This window comes from Leptodactylus fuscus, chromosome 1 (genome assembly GCF_031893055.1).
Source record: "Leptodactylus fuscus isolate aLepFus1 chromosome 1, aLepFus1.hap2, whole genome shotgun sequence".
Lineage (NCBI taxonomy): Eukaryota > Metazoa > Chordata > Amphibia > Anura > Leptodactylidae > Leptodactylus > Leptodactylus fuscus.
Window position 1 is genome coordinate 194,068,493 of NC_134265.1, and position 15,582 is coordinate 194,084,074.

Sequence of the window (15,582 nt, forward strand, 5' to 3'; positions counted from 1 at the left end):
ATTAATGAACATGTTAAACTTGATATTGTTAAGTAATCCTGCTGTTTTTACTCTTGCCACTGAAACTCACAGTAGACTGTCTTGTCGCTGAAATGTAAATATTAATATGGAAAATTTAAATCAGTTTCTTAAAAGTATGTTCAACATAGAAACTTGATTTAAACAATTGCCCATTTTCGGATTTATACATTGTCCTTAGTGGTCCGCAAAGTATTCTGAAGCTATTTATCACACATGACACTTTCTGGTTAATCTTATTCTCTATAGAATGTATAAATTTTCCTTTTTTTTTTTTTTTTTTTTTTTCTTTTAGGTTCGTCGAGTTTTGAAGAGCCAGGAAGTTTATGAAAATTTTCTGCGCTGCATTGCACTTTTCAACCAGGAACTAGTATCTGGGACTGAGCTTTTACAACTTGTTACGCCATTCTTGGGGTTAGTTTAGAAACACTAAACTATAAAAAAGATAATGTTACATACATGTATTGTTTCGTTTCATCTTTTTGCATTTGTAATGATGATGTAAGCAGAATGTCCCAAAATGACTTTTTTCTATCTGGGTTTTAAAGCATTCTCAAAGATTTACATTGAGACACAAATATTATTTTTTGTATAATAAAAAGTTATACAATTTTCCAGTATACTTTTTTGTATCAATTCCTTACAGTTTTCAAAGTCTGCATGCTCTCATTTTGTTTCTTTACCTCCAGGGGATAAAACTCACTCCATGGTCATGTGATATATAGTCCATGGCCATGTGATGAACACACAAGTGCACAGCTTGTTACAAGACTGATGTCTAATAACTGAGCTGTAACGATAGAGCTGTGCATCTGTGTTTTCATCACTTGACGATGGGCTGTATATCACACGATCTTAGAGTGATTTTTCTCCACTGGAAGGGAGAAGAATGAATAATAGCTAGCAGAGATCTCGAAAACCCTGAGGAATTGATACAGAATGTATTTTTGAAAACAAGTTTTCATTATACAAACAATGTCATTTGTTTGTTAATGTTGGTCTGAAACTGAACAGCTCCTTTTTAACCCCTTCCTGACATCTGCCATACTACTAGAGTCTGACACCCATGCTGATAAGCTGCTCCGGGAGAGCACCACTACCAAATTCTGATATGTACCGGTTCTACTTCCCAGTGGAACGGGCAAAACAAGAAATAGCTTTTATCTCGGATGACCCCTTTAAGTTGCGCTGAGGGTATAGTGAACACATAATGGTAAGGCACAGAGCTGTAGCAGGAATAGGATCTTTGAGTGCTGTATGTTGTCTGGTTTCTGGCTTTATTACACTTTGGATCCCTTACTAGCTGCAGGAGTTTTAAAAATTCTCCAGCTTCTGCTGTTTAACCTCCTCCTCTCATTTCAACCCCTCAATTTCCCTACATATAAGATCAGGAGGCAGCCAGAGGCCAGTCATCAGTCATTTTTGTATAACATATAGCTAATCTACAGTGTGCAATGCAGAAGTATTACAGTGCATTGTATGGGGGATAAAGCGAACCCAGGTTCAAGTCCTTTTGTGGGACGTTGAAAACAGAATTTGAAATGTGTGTGTGAGAGATTTTGAAGATGCCCCTTTAAAAGCTGTATCTTATTTTCCAGTGGTACATGAATGCAGAAGTATTATACTTATATTTTGGATTGTCCTGTATATACAGAAATAGTAGTAATGATGAGAATGGTGATGTATTAAATACAGTGAGAGTGAAAATTTCTTTCAATTTTTTTTTTTTTTTTTTTTTTTTTTTATATATTGTTTTTCTTCCCACAGGAAATTTCCAGAACTTTTCGCTCAGTTTAAATCTTTCTTGGGTGTCAAGGAACTCTCCTTTGCCTCTCCAGTGACCAATGACCGTTCTAATGAAGGAATAGGGCGAGAAATTGACTACGCCTCTTGTAAACGCATTGGTTCCAGCTACCGAGCACTTCCTAAGACCTATCAGCAGCCTAAATGCAGTGGTAGGACTGCTGTCTGCAAAGAGGTGTGCATAATGTGTTTTAGTAAAAATATTAAGGCTCTAAGTATTAAAGCATCTTTAGTCAAAAAGTGAACACTTGGCCATACATGGCAAATTTTAGTCGGTATACCTGGTGACCCCCTCATAAATTACTTTGCCGCCATGGTCTGTCATAAGCCGTAAAGATCCTTTTTGAATTAAAAAGCTAGTGGTTGAATTCCTGTGAGAGTAAAATTATGGCAAACTATACATCTAATCTAATTATACAATATGCATTTGAGTCAGTAACTTTTTCCCCATGCCAACTCTGCAGCCCCGCTAATAACATTTACATCAGTTCATTTTGATTATCAGTCTCTGTCTTCCCTTTCCACTCTTGTTTCTGAGGCTTCAGCTGCATTGGAAAAGACACTTCTAAGGCTCAGCTGCAGCCTGAACAAGTGTAATGAGAACTCCATGTAATGGCACTGACAACATGAACACAGTGCCAACATTATCAGCCCTGATCCTTCTGAGAGGTGGGGGGTGTCTGAGAAACTCGCGTTAACACAGGTCTACAAAAAAATATATATTTTTTTTAATCATCACAAGTGTCTTTGTACTTTTCTGAATCAGCTTTTTGTCCTGATTTCAAAAATGTATATAGTTTATCTGTAGCACGTACAGTTTCTAGGGAGCAGCAGCATTATTATAAGGTATATCAGAAAAATTGCCTGACCTTACAAAACAGTTTTTATTGAACCAAAATAATTTCACATGCAAAATAGACACCAAAATATGAGCAGAAAATAAGTGTGTGACTTTTAGTCTTATTAGAAATATTACTTTGTTAGTAATAACATAACAGAAATGCTTTTATCTCAGAAACTTTATGTGATAGAGCAAAAATAAGGGTGGGTTCACACCTGCGCCCAACCTCCGTTTTACAATGTCCGGCCGTGAGCGTTTTGTGCTCACAGCTGGACACTTTCCAAACCCATTCATTTGAATGGGTTTGAAAAATGACTGACTGCATGTTTCCGTCTCCTGTCCAGTTTTGGGCAGGAAACGGAAACCTGCAAAACGGAGACGGGCGCAGATGTGAACCCGCCCTAAGCATATTTTTGGAATCAGCACATCAAACTCCATACAACAGACATATTACCTTTGCTGATGATTTTTTTGTTTTGACCAGTGTAATGCATAGAGCAGTCTCTCACTCTGGTGACCATGTTATAAAGATATACCGTATTTTTCGGACTATAAGACGCACTGGACTATAAGACGCACCTAGGTTTTAGAGGAGGAAAATAGGGAAAAAAAAATTTGAAGCAAAAACTGGTAAAATATTTAATATATGGGAGTTGTAGTTTTGCAACAGCTGCAAGGCCACATTGACAGGTGACCCTGCAGCTGTACGGGGATGCATAGAGCGTTTTTTTTGCGGGGCCAGCTGTAATTTTTAGTTATACCATTTTGGGGGATATCTATTGCTTAGATCACCTTGTATTGAAAAAAAAACAGGAGGTGATTTAGAACTTTTATTTATTTCATATTTTTAAAGCTTTTTTTTTTTTTTTTTTTACTATTTTATTCCCCCCCGGGGGCTTGAACCTGCGGTCACTTGATCGCAAGTCCCATAGACGGCAATACAACTGTATTGCCGTCTATGGGACATTCTGTCTATTAGTATTACGGCTGGTCATAGACCCAGCCGCAATACTAATATAGCTGTGACAGGCCGGGGAGCCTCATTAGGCTCCCGGCTGTCACCCGAACAGGTCGGCTCCTGCGATATCGCCGCGCAGGAGCCGGCCTGCAACTTTACAGGTACGGGGCCGGTGGGGACCGGCCCCGGGGGAAAAGGGGCCATGGATACTGACCCGGCATCCGCTGTACTAGAGAGGCGGATGCCGGGGAGGGATAGACGCCGGGGCCTGAGACATCGCTACGATCCTCTGCCCTGCATGAAGCCAGCGGCAGGGGCACGGAGGAGCCCCTGCCGCCGCTGGCTTCATGCATGGCAGAGGAGCGCAGCGATGTCTCAGGCCCCGGCACCTGTAATGGCGTCTATCACTTGCCGGCTTCCGCCTCTCTATTACAGCGGATGCCAGGCGCCACCTTCAGACTATAAGACGCACCCTTCTTTTCCCCAAAAATTTTGGGGAAAAAAAGTGCGTCTTATAGTCCGAAAAATACGGTAAATGGGGAACCAGAAAGTACAGGAAGTTCATTGGTGAAGAGTGCATTAGGTAAGTTGTATATATATGTTTGACATATATAGCAACATTTTCATTTTTGAATGGATCGAGGATTGAAGTATAAATATTAACTTTAAAATATTTACATTTTATCATTGACTTCACTCATCATGAAAAAATGAGGTCCCAGATGTAGGTGTACTGGTGCCAATCACCCCCTATCGCCTGAAGCACTTTATTTTCTATATAAATACCAAGGCTTTCTCTTTTGATCCATTTTCTGCAGGTATTAAATGACACATGGGTGTCCTTTCCGGCTTGGTCTGAGGATTCTACTTTTGTCAGCTCTAAGAAGACCCCATACGAAGAGCAGCTTCATCGTTGTGAGGATGAAAGGTTTGAGGTGAGTTCAATTTTCTAAAAGTGGTTTGGTCAATACAATTTTACTTTGAGGCATCAGAGCAGAGGTATACAGTTACAGCTGTAAGTGTAAGCACCCCTGAAATATTCCAGAAGAAGAAGTATTTCTTCCACAAAATTATTGCAATTACACATGTTTTGTCATACAGGTTTATTTACTTTGTGTGTATTGGAACAAAACTGAGAAAAAATGGCAAATTCAACATAATTTCAAAAAAAACTCCAAAAATGACCCTGACAAAATTGAGGGTAAGTAACTTTGTTTCAAGCGTGTGATGCTTGTTCAAACTCGCCTGTGGCAAGTAACAGGTGTGGGCAATATTAAAATCACACCTGAAACCAGATAAAAAGGAGAGACGTTGACTCAATCTTTGCATTGTTTGTGTGTGCCACACTATGCATGGAGAACAGGAAGAGAACGTTCTGAGAACCAAAATTGTGGAAAGCTATCAACAATCTCAAGTTTACAAATCCATCTCAAGAGATCTTGATGTTACTTTGTCCTCAGTGCGCAACATAATCAAGAAATTTACAACCCATTCCACTGTAGCTAATCTCCCTGGATATGAACGGAAGTGAAAATTGATAAAAGGTTGCAATACAGGATAGTTAGAATGGTGAATAAGCAGCTCCATTCAAGTTCCAAGGAAATTAAAGTTGTCCTGCAGGCTCAAGATTAGATAGAACCAAGTACATAGTACCAAGATAGAACTTTTTGGTGAAGCACATCATTCTCCTGTTTACTGAAAATGGAATGAGGCCTACAAAGAAAAGAACACAGTACCAACAGTCAAATATGGTGGAGGTTCAAGATGTTTTGCTGACTCTGGCACTGGATGCCTTGACTGTGTACAAGGCGGTATGAAATCTGAAGATTGCCAAAGGATTTTGAGTCACAATGTATGACCCAGTGTCAGAAAGCTGTGTTTGCATCCTAGGTCATGGGTCTTCCAGCACAACAATAAACCCAAACATACTTCAAAAAGCACCCAGAAATGGATGGAAGCAAAGTGCTTTTTCCCATTGCTAGCTATGCTAACTATGGGGGTTGTTAGAATGATAGCGAAATCCGTTTATTACAGCTGAACAGTTTAGACAAATTTGGCCATCAAGAATACACATTTCTGGTAATGAATGTTTGAACTTGGACAACAGTTTAAAGTTTGTATTCACAAATACCAGAAGCCTAGCGAGCAAAATGGGGATGATTGAGGCCCTGGTCCACACATGACAGAGCTGTAAACATTCCGGGTTTTACATTTTTGCAAATACAGGGCTAAAGGGAAGGGGGAGGTGGAGTGTGTATGTATGACAGAAGTGGCATGAAAGTGAGTGTGAAAGAGTCAAATGTGGGTGAAGGTTGTGAGGATGTAGAATCCTTGTGGGTGGAATTGCATAAGGATATGAAAACTGACAAAAAAAAAATACTTTTTAGTATAATAGACACTGTTGCCATTCATGGCTCTGGAGATCAACCACTGCTTGCTGTTCTTATTGCTCATTTTTTGGTATGATGTTATCCACTTTGTTGTAACTCTATAAGCTTTGAAGACCCTGTCTCTATTTCCTGCTGTGCCCTCTACCTTTTCTCACCAGATCGTTCCCTGTGTTTGATTCTATGTCTGATTCTGTCTGCTTGTTTTTCCACCCACATTTACATCTGATGCACATTTAACAAATGTCTTACCAGTCTGTATAAATCTAAGTGTGCAGTTCAGATGTAGGCCAGAATTGGACCAGAAGGTAACAAAACACTACTAAATCAAAACCTATCGTCTAAGGCTGGGTTCACACTAGCGTCAGTGTCCGATGCTAATGTCCGTGCAAGATTTTAGCATCGGACACTAGCTGTGTCCGTTTACAATTTTCATTATTTTAAATGGGCCATCATGTAGTGTCCTTTTACTGTCCCTGTGTGTCCTTAAGTGTCCGGTTAGAAAGATGTCCGATTTTTCAAGCGGACAGCTAAATCCTACTGTCGGTTCTTTCCACACAACCGGCATCAGCGCATGGAACCTCCTAAATCTTATCATAGTATATTGTACAATTTATTACTTTAAAAAAAAGAAAAAAAATTCTATTGTGCTTTTACAGCTGGACGTCGTCCTGGAGACCAATTTGGCAACAATCCGTGTACTGGAGAGCGTTCAGAAGAAACTGTCTCGCATGTCTGCTGAGGATCAGGAAAAATTTCGATTAGATGACTGTTTAGGAGGCACATCTGAAGTTATCCAGCGGCGGGCTATCTATCGTATTTATGGGGACAAGGCTCCAGATATAATAGAGAGCCTGAAAAAAAATCCAGTCACTGCAGTACCTGTGGTACTAAAGAGGTTAGTGATGAAACGAGCCACATACCACAAAGCAGAGCAAAATGGCTTCCTATCCGTGCTAAACAAAGTGCAGAAGAAATTCCCTCCACAGCGCCAAATACCACTCTACAATGTAAAATGCCCTGTTGTAATCTAAGCAAATAATTATTAGATGATGCCGGTTTTTTTTTTTTTTTTTTTTAAATGAAGGATTAAAACATACATTGGTGGAAAATAATTGGTGCCTGCGGCTACTTGCTTCAGTCACCCCCACTTTCCAAGGCTAGCTTCATACTGTGGTGACCATCATCATGTGCTATATTATTCAGTCTCCTGCTTCAAGTCTTAAATTGGTATTCCCATATGAAGGATAAGATATAGACTTATAGATTAATCTAACAGAATTGTTTTAGCCAATACATTGCTTTGTCTATCTTGCACCATTTGCCAGAAACAGCTCAAGTCAAACTGACGTCCCTTTCCTTTTCCAGTTATCTGCATTCGCTTCTCTCCCTCTCTCTCTGCATTTTGCTTTTAGTTGCTGAGCCCTGATAACGGCTAGAAGTTTCTTGATCAGTGCCGCGGTTTTCTCTGGATATAAAGTTCTCTGAAAAATTTGACTATTAAAGCCTAGAAAACTCCTTTTGTCTGTATGATTTATAACAATGCCAAATATATTGGGATTGTTCAATAAAAACATTTGCACAAAAAAAAAAATAATAATAATAAACCATCCTTTTTTTCAGGCAGATAATAGCAACCCTTCAAAATGAAGTTCAGTACGTTACGGTCCAGAATAACATGTTCTACTAAATGAGAATGTGTTGTCTGCAAAGTTAGGGACCCGTGTATGTTATTGTGGTATGTGCTTACATTTGTCATAGGAAACTTTAAATTTTAAAAACAAAATCTTACTTGTTCTGCAGATTAAAAGCAAAAGAGGAAGAATGGAGGGAAGCCCAGCAAGGATTCAATAAGACGTGGAGGGAACAATATGAGCGAGCATATCTAAAGTCTCTTGACCATCAGGCTGTCAACTTCAAACAGAATGACACAAAGGCTCTGCGTTCAAAGAGCTTACTCAATGAAATTGAGAGCGTCTATGATGAGGTTAGTTGTTTTTACCTCTGTTGCAAGAAAACCTTTACAATATGTATATTGTGTGTTACAGGGGTTGTTCACGTCCTGAAAATAATTGATAGTAATGATCCCCAATCCCATTCACTTGAAAAGGAGCAGAACTCTGTACAGGGTCTGGGTGTTGGACACCAACAGATCTGATACTGATGTCCAACCAAACCTAACAAATCATTGAAACTCACATTTATTCATGAATAAGGATAAAAAAATGGACTGAAGTAAACCTCCCATGTACATTACAATGAACATAAAAATGAAAGTACATGGGGAGTATAGTGTTGTCTGTGTGTAATTCCTAGATAATGTTCAAAAAAGAGAAGATTAAGTTGCGTCACTCTCACTAAATGATAGGAAAATAACAAAAAAATGTGTGTGAGCCAAAATGTAACTTTTAATAAATATGTCTTATTAAAACTTGAAAATACGTGTGATGACTAGATATCCTGGATCCTAATGTTTATGGTGCCTGGATGATCACTTGTTCAACATTTCCCTACATAGTTTGTGCACCTAATTTACACGATCCATTTCATCGATGAAATGGAGCATGTAAACTAGGTGCACAAACTATGTAAGGATGAAATGTTGAACAAGTGATCATCCAGGCACCATAAACATTAGGATCCAGGATATCTAGTCATCACACGTATTTTCAAGTTTTAATAAGACATTTATTAAAAGTTAAATTTTAGCTCGCACACATTTTTTTGTTATAATTCCTAGATAACCTGAGCATTTTGCAATGTTGTCCAACTCCAAAACACATTACGCTTCCTACAGCATATCTGAAATCCTCTATTGTTTGGACTAATAACTGGTGACAGTATCTTAGATAATCTCCCAAAGAGTACTGCTATCAGATGTATATTATAGTCTCTACACAGTGTCGTCAGGGTCTCTATTGAAGGGGTTTATGGATATCACATTTAGGCTGTATTACACAACCCAGCAAATCTCTCTATATAAATGCACAATCACTTAATTGGAATGTATTGAATGATATTGTAATCCAGTTAGTGAAATCCACTAGATCTCTAAAAGGGGGTAAACTCATCAGATTTATAAAGGCAACCCCATTGTCAACATATCACAGAGGATCTCTTTATCTCAATACGTTTTCCCCGTCTAGCTCAGCGGTTCACTTTGATATAGGCGAATGCAACAGGATATTGTTGGTATTGATAGGTCCTTGATTCAGATATAGCATAAGAGCCAGTATAGATCAGGTAGAGAAATTATCCCCTCATCACTATTTCTAACTAGATCTATTAGCCATTAGCTAATATATAGGACTGTGGTATGCCATTATTAGGGTACGTCTCCACTGAGATGTTGCTACATCACAGCTCCTGTATGTAGAATAGCTGAGAACCTTGTGTGTGGTTCTTCTGCCCAGCCTCTAGACAGCCTTTATCCATATCTTTTAGGGTCTTTCTAGACTAAAATACAGTGGTATGCCCTTTTTTAGGTCACGTCTCCATGGGGATGTTACTACACCACCGCTCTTATGCAATAAACTGTTGAGGGAAAACTTATCTGTCTGGTGCACCTGAGATCCCTTCTACATTTATGGCATCTTTTTCAGCCAGCATTTTTTAGTTCATACCCAGGGAATATCCTTTTTGACATCTGTAGATCACCCTGTATTTTGGACAGCTGACCTCCCTATAAAAAGATTTGGCTGTGGTACACTATGTATAGAATCTTAAAGGCTGACAGTTTTTACCTCTACCTGGTCATATCTAAGGTTCTATTATCTCATAAATCGTGTATAGCCCGAGTTTTTGCTACACAGAGTTGACCTCATTGAAGACTATTTACAGTGTCCAGGTTAACTCTGGTTGTTATGGAATAGTGATTTACCCCTGGTAGAATCAGGCAAGACCATCACACTTCTTATTGTTGTCACGGAACCATGGAGACAGTCTTAATAGAGATGAGCGACCACTGTTCGGATCAGCCGATCCGAACAGCACGCTCCCATAGAAATGAATGGAAGCACCTGTGACGCCGGCCATCCGCCGGCAAAGTCTGCGTGCCAGGTGCTTCCATTCATTTCTATGGGAGCGTGCTGTTCGGATCGGCTCATCCGAACAGTGTCCGCTCATCTCTAAGTCTTAACACAATATTATTATTTACGGTTGTCAACCGGATATGTTGCACAATATCTTCTTTTAACACTATCCTAATAAAGTTTACATTTTATTTATTTATTTTTTTATTCATTTTGAGAGGCCTGTTGATTAGTCCCTATGTTCTACACAAGATTAGAAAGTGCCCTATAGTGAGATTTTCCCTGTCTCTTTTTGATATTTATATATACATCCTGGGATTCTCACTGAATATTTAATTCAGATATAACATGAGCCAGTAGAGATCAGGTAAAGAAAGTATCCCCTAATCGCAGTGAAATCTGCATTTCCTGGGTCCCGGGGGTGGGCGCTGGTACTTAAAAGGGCTCTATCATTGGGAAAAGTCATTTTTTGATAAGCACATCCTTGCATAGCCTTTAGAAAGGCTATTTCACAACTACCTTTAGTATGTAAATTGCCTCAGTAGATTATGAATAAGTCCGGTTTTATTCATATGCTAATGAACTTAGATATAAATAAAAAAGGACTACAAAATCTGCTGAGGCAATTTACATACTGAAGATAGGTGTGGAATTACCTTTCTAAAGCCTATGCAAGGATGTTCTTATCTAAAAATGACTTTTCCCAGTGATGGAGCCCCTTTAAGCTGAGTTTGTCGGTGAACGTCAGAGTTTTTAAGTGACATGGAGGGGTGTGTCGCATCCCGTGGTTGATGCTTCGGAAACCAATCCAGAGCAACTGTGACCGCTACCTGTAGACCCAGGTGGAGGTCTTTCTTCTCAAAAAAAAAGAAAAAAACGCCCCTTGCCAGCTCTCCATCTTCTCCTTCCCTCCCCCTTTTACTCCCCTTCTTGCTGACTTTCATAGCATGTTATTTTTAAATTTGCAAAAAATGTGTTGGGGGGGGGGGGGGGGGGAGAAATCTTGTGTCAATCAAAAGGCAAGGATCCCATGAGAAGTTATGAATACTTCTGAGTGTTCTTGCTCTGGACGTTTCGGGATTCATGTGGACATTTTGCAGGAAACTTTATGTACAAATTTTTTTTTTTTTTTTTGGCTAGGCTGTATGGTCAGTAGTAAGGGTTGATTTATATTACCAATATGTACTTGACCGAGTAGAAAGAAAGTAGAATATGTTTGCCTCAACAACTTGGTCTTTAGATCAGAAACTAATATACGAACACTTCAGTAACACATTCTTTTTTTTCTTTACCCTAACAGCACCAGGAACAGCAACCAGAAGGAAGGACAGCTGCATCCAGTGGACCACATCTTATTTATACATATGAGGACTGGCAAATATTAGAGGATGCAGCATCCTTGATTAGCTACTATGTGAAAAGGCAGCCAGCCATCCAGAAGGAGGATAAGGACACTATTCGCCAAGTTCTGCATCAGTTCATTCCTGAACTTTTTTTCTCTTCCTCAACATCCTCCTCCTCTTGTCAGTCCCTATTTAGTTCCACCCCTGACGATACTCCAGCAGAAACAACAACAGAACCTTCTGTAAGTGAACTACCTGAACGTCGGAGGAAGGCAGCAAACCCTGGGGTAACCCCAGAACCCACTACACCTACGCGATCTCCGCCAGAGCCCCCACCCAAGATGACTGAAGAAATGTACAGCTTGTTCTTTGCTAATAATAACTGGTATTTCTTCTTTCGGTTACACCACACACTTTGCTCCCGACTTTTGAGGATCTATCGACAGGCACAGATTCAGCTGCTGGAATATCGGACTGAAAAGGAGCGAGAAAAACTGCTTTGTGAAGGCAGGAAGGAAAAGTCAAATGGGCCTGCCATGGAACTCAGGCTAAAGCAGCCCAGTGAGCATTTCGATTGTTTTTGTGAAAAGCTGTATTGTGGGAGTTTTATAAGAGATTAACACAAATTAATGTTATGACTAGAGATAAGCGAACACTATTCGAAACAGCCATTTCCAACAGCACGCTCCCATAGAAATGAATGGATGTAGCCAGGGTGGGGTTGTTAAGTGTCCAGCCGCCGGCAAAGTCTGCGTGCCGGCCACTTCCATTCATTTCAATGGGAGCGTGCTATTCGAAACGGCTATTTTGAATAGTGTTTGCTCATCTCTAGTTATGACATTATGAATATATAGATTTATATGTAGAAGTAAGAGATAAAGAGAGAATATATATGAACTACTCTTCCATATGTAATCTCGTGCTGGATGGAAGGGGCTGTGGCATAATACACTAGGTTGTTCAGGCTGGCAGGATTTCTGAGGCAGTGACCATAGTTGCACTAATAACAGAAGACGGTGGAGAAGTAAGCACAACACCTCAGTTTCCAGACCATATCCTAGTGCTACTGGCGCCATGATCACTGCCTCCAAAATCCTGGATAGAAATTAACTATTAGAAGCTCTGCTCTGACTCACCCTCTCCAGCAGCAAGGTATGGGCTTTACATAGCAAAGAAGAACAACAGCAATGTCTTTAGAGACCAAACTAACTCTCTATTTTACAAAGAGAATACAGGTAACCTGACTTTTTTAATTTTTTGGCTCATTCCTGGAGAGTAGCTTTAATCTCCCTTGCTAGTCTCTGTACTTTCCTAGGGCCCACTTATTCTACCCTATTATTATTATTATTATTCTGGTTTATTTCTTTAGCACCATTAATTCCATGGTGCTTTACATTTGGGAGTTAAATACAGTACACAAAATATACAGGTAGATATAATACTAACAGTGACCGACTGGCACAATGGGGTAGAGAGCCCTGCCCGCGAGGGCTTACGAGGGGGGGGGGGGGTGGCATTAATGTTTTTAAAGTGTGAGGTCCAATTGTCTACTTCCTCTGCCAACTGAAGCAAATTGTTTGTGGAAGAGAAAATATATCTAAAATATGCACATTATAGCAGCATGCACTATAAACTGATATACATTAAATTCAATCTGTTTCCTTCCCCCACTTTCATGCTGACCTGCCATGTACATGTTGGGAATGTAAACCGGTCTTCACTCTTAGTCATGTATAACAATGCACAATACCTCTGCAATTTTTGCCTCTTAAAGCTACAAGCGAGAAAAGGCAACTGATATTCTGTGTGCAGCCTTTTTAACTTATAAAGAAAAAAATCCTTAAATACTTTTAATTGCTTTTTGACATTCCTTTATATTTCACATTCATTTTGAATCCATGTCTGGCTTTGAGTTATTAAGACTGCATAACGTATTTGTCTTGTTGTGGTAGAATTTGGTTATGATTCCCAAAGAGTCTCCTCTAATTGTCTGTGAGCTTCCAATACTTAAGAACCTTAGGGCCTAAGGGTATGTGCTAGCTGAGTAGACATTTAGGCTGAGGCCCCACGTTGCGGAAACGCAGCTTTTTTTCGTTGTGTTTTTATGAGCCAAAGCCAGAAGAGGCTAGAAATGGAATTGGAAATGTATAGGCAGCACTTATACTTCAAACTTTTGCTCAATCCACTCCTGACTTTGGCTCAAAAAAACGCAACAAAATCTGCAACAAATAAAGCTGCTTTCCACAACGTGGGGCCTTAGCCTTAAACACATGTCTCTGTAGCATGTGTGAAGTCTCCATTTACATGACCTTTCCAGCAATTTATTGTTATAGTAACGTGTTAAAATTGAAGTTAAGTTTCTTCTCACAGGAATGGTGCCTTTGCGGCAACGCTTCCATTCAGAATTGAATACATGATGTGTGCATACATTTAAATGGCTAATGTAGAGCATACAAAGTACCTTAGGGATTGTTGCCACGTGAGAGAGGAATGCATACATTATCACACTCAAAGAAACGTAAAGAAATGTATATATTTGACCTTCTTGACTTTGTGCAGTGGGGAGGACCATCTTGTATCTGTTATGTAGTGACCAGCACTATGTACCAAAGGAGTGAAATTATGTTTTAACCTTCAAACTTTATAACTTTTTGTGTAAATATGCATCAGTTTAATCCTTTTTTTTTTTTTTTTTTTTGTTGAAGGTGAAGTGGAGTTAGAAGAATATTATCCTGCATTCTTGGATATGGTGAGGAATCTTTTGGTTGGAAATCTAGACCCCACGCATTATGAAGACACGCTGCGGGAGATGTTCACTATACATGCTTACATTGGCTTTACCATGGACAAACTGATCCAGAATATAACACGACAGGTGACCAAAGTGTTTTTTGTTAGATTTCTTTTTAAGGAGGATCTGTCAATGTGTGAAAGTCTGCTTGGCCACAGTTTCCAGTATGACCCATAGACATTTGGGTTCTCTTTTTTACATTTTGAAATTAACATCTTGCCTTGTTTTTTTTTCTCCTATTCAATCCTCCTATTTTATTGTATGTTTTTGTGACATATTTTAAATATGGTGCCAAAGTCTTGTTGTATTGCAGTATTTTGAGCTGTTTTTTTCTCTTCCATAGCTTCATCATCTAGTGAGTGATGAGATCTGCTTAAAAGTGGTGGAGCTTTACCTGAGTGAGAAAAAGAGGGGAGCAGCCGGAGGCAGTCTTGTCACCCAGTGTGTCCGTACATCAAAAGAGACCAGTTACCAGTGGAAAGCCGAGCACTGTATGGCAGATGAGAATTGCTTCAAGGTATTTACAGATGCCTTATGTAAAGTTAATGCCATTTCACCAGCAAACTTTTATTGAAAGTAGCCAAAATATTTAGTACTAGTGCTCTGTTGTTTATCTGTGATGTAACCAAAAAGAATGCTTGGTTATTACAATATTTGCAAGCTTCTACCTGCAGTTTGTTTTATGTTTGATCCACCTCACTGGGCCTCAGCTTATCTCTTCAGACCCCGGGGTATAATAGCAGTTCTGGTATGGCTGCCTTGGATCAGATGAAACAGGCAAACAAGACCTTAGGAGACTAATCTTGCCCAACACATGCTCTTATTGCAAAGGAGTGTTGGCCTGTTGTTTATATATCTTCCATGTTAGGGAGAAAAAAACTTGAGACAAGAAAGTGTCAGTGGTGCAGCGTTGTGGCAATTACAGGAGTTGATAGTGGTTGATGCTAATGGACACTGTTTAGCTAACAATGTTATTTGAGATACTGTGCAGCTGGCATGTGTGGTCACCTTGTATTTTCCTCCTTGGAGTGTCAAATGGGGTAGTAGAAAACCCTATTCTCTTCTAGGACTGTTAGCGTTCAGATATTCGAGAATATATGTGTATGTGTGTATATATATATATATATATATATATATATATATATATATATATATGGAGATGTTGTGCACCCCTGCTTGAGTTTTGTCACTTATGATTCTAAAGTCATTTTTTAGTAAAGAAAACATGATGTAACTCATTTTCTCTTGTCAGATGATGTTTCTTCAGAGACAGGGCCAGGTAGTCATGACAATCGAGCTGCTTGACACAGATGATGTGCAGACAGAAGACCCCACAGAAGTACAGGTGAGAGAACATATCATGGAGATGATGATGTTAAATACCGATTTCAATCGGATTTGCCGAAACGT

The 15,582-nt window shown here is 39.4% G+C and overlaps 1 protein-coding gene across 1 annotated transcript in view; it reads left to right on the forward strand.

The window, feature by feature from the left end:
- SIN3B (SIN3 transcription regulator family member B) overlaps positions 1-15,582 on the forward strand; it is a 40,528-nt gene that overhangs the window by 16,650 nt on the left and 8,296 nt on the right. The window contains exons 9-17 of the mRNA XM_075280851.1: positions 314-432; positions 1,786-1,996; positions 4,439-4,555; positions 6,667-6,905; positions 7,811-7,994; positions 11,339-11,942; positions 14,087-14,256; positions 14,516-14,689; positions 15,425-15,517. Coding sequence (XP_075136952.1) covers positions 314-432; positions 1,786-1,996; positions 4,439-4,555; positions 6,667-6,905; positions 7,811-7,994; positions 11,339-11,942; positions 14,087-14,256; positions 14,516-14,689; positions 15,425-15,517 — 1,911 coding nt within the window. The remainder of the gene's footprint in view (positions 1-313; positions 433-1,785; positions 1,997-4,438; positions 4,556-6,666; positions 6,906-7,810; positions 7,995-11,338; positions 11,943-14,086; positions 14,257-14,515; positions 14,690-15,424; positions 15,518-15,582) is intronic.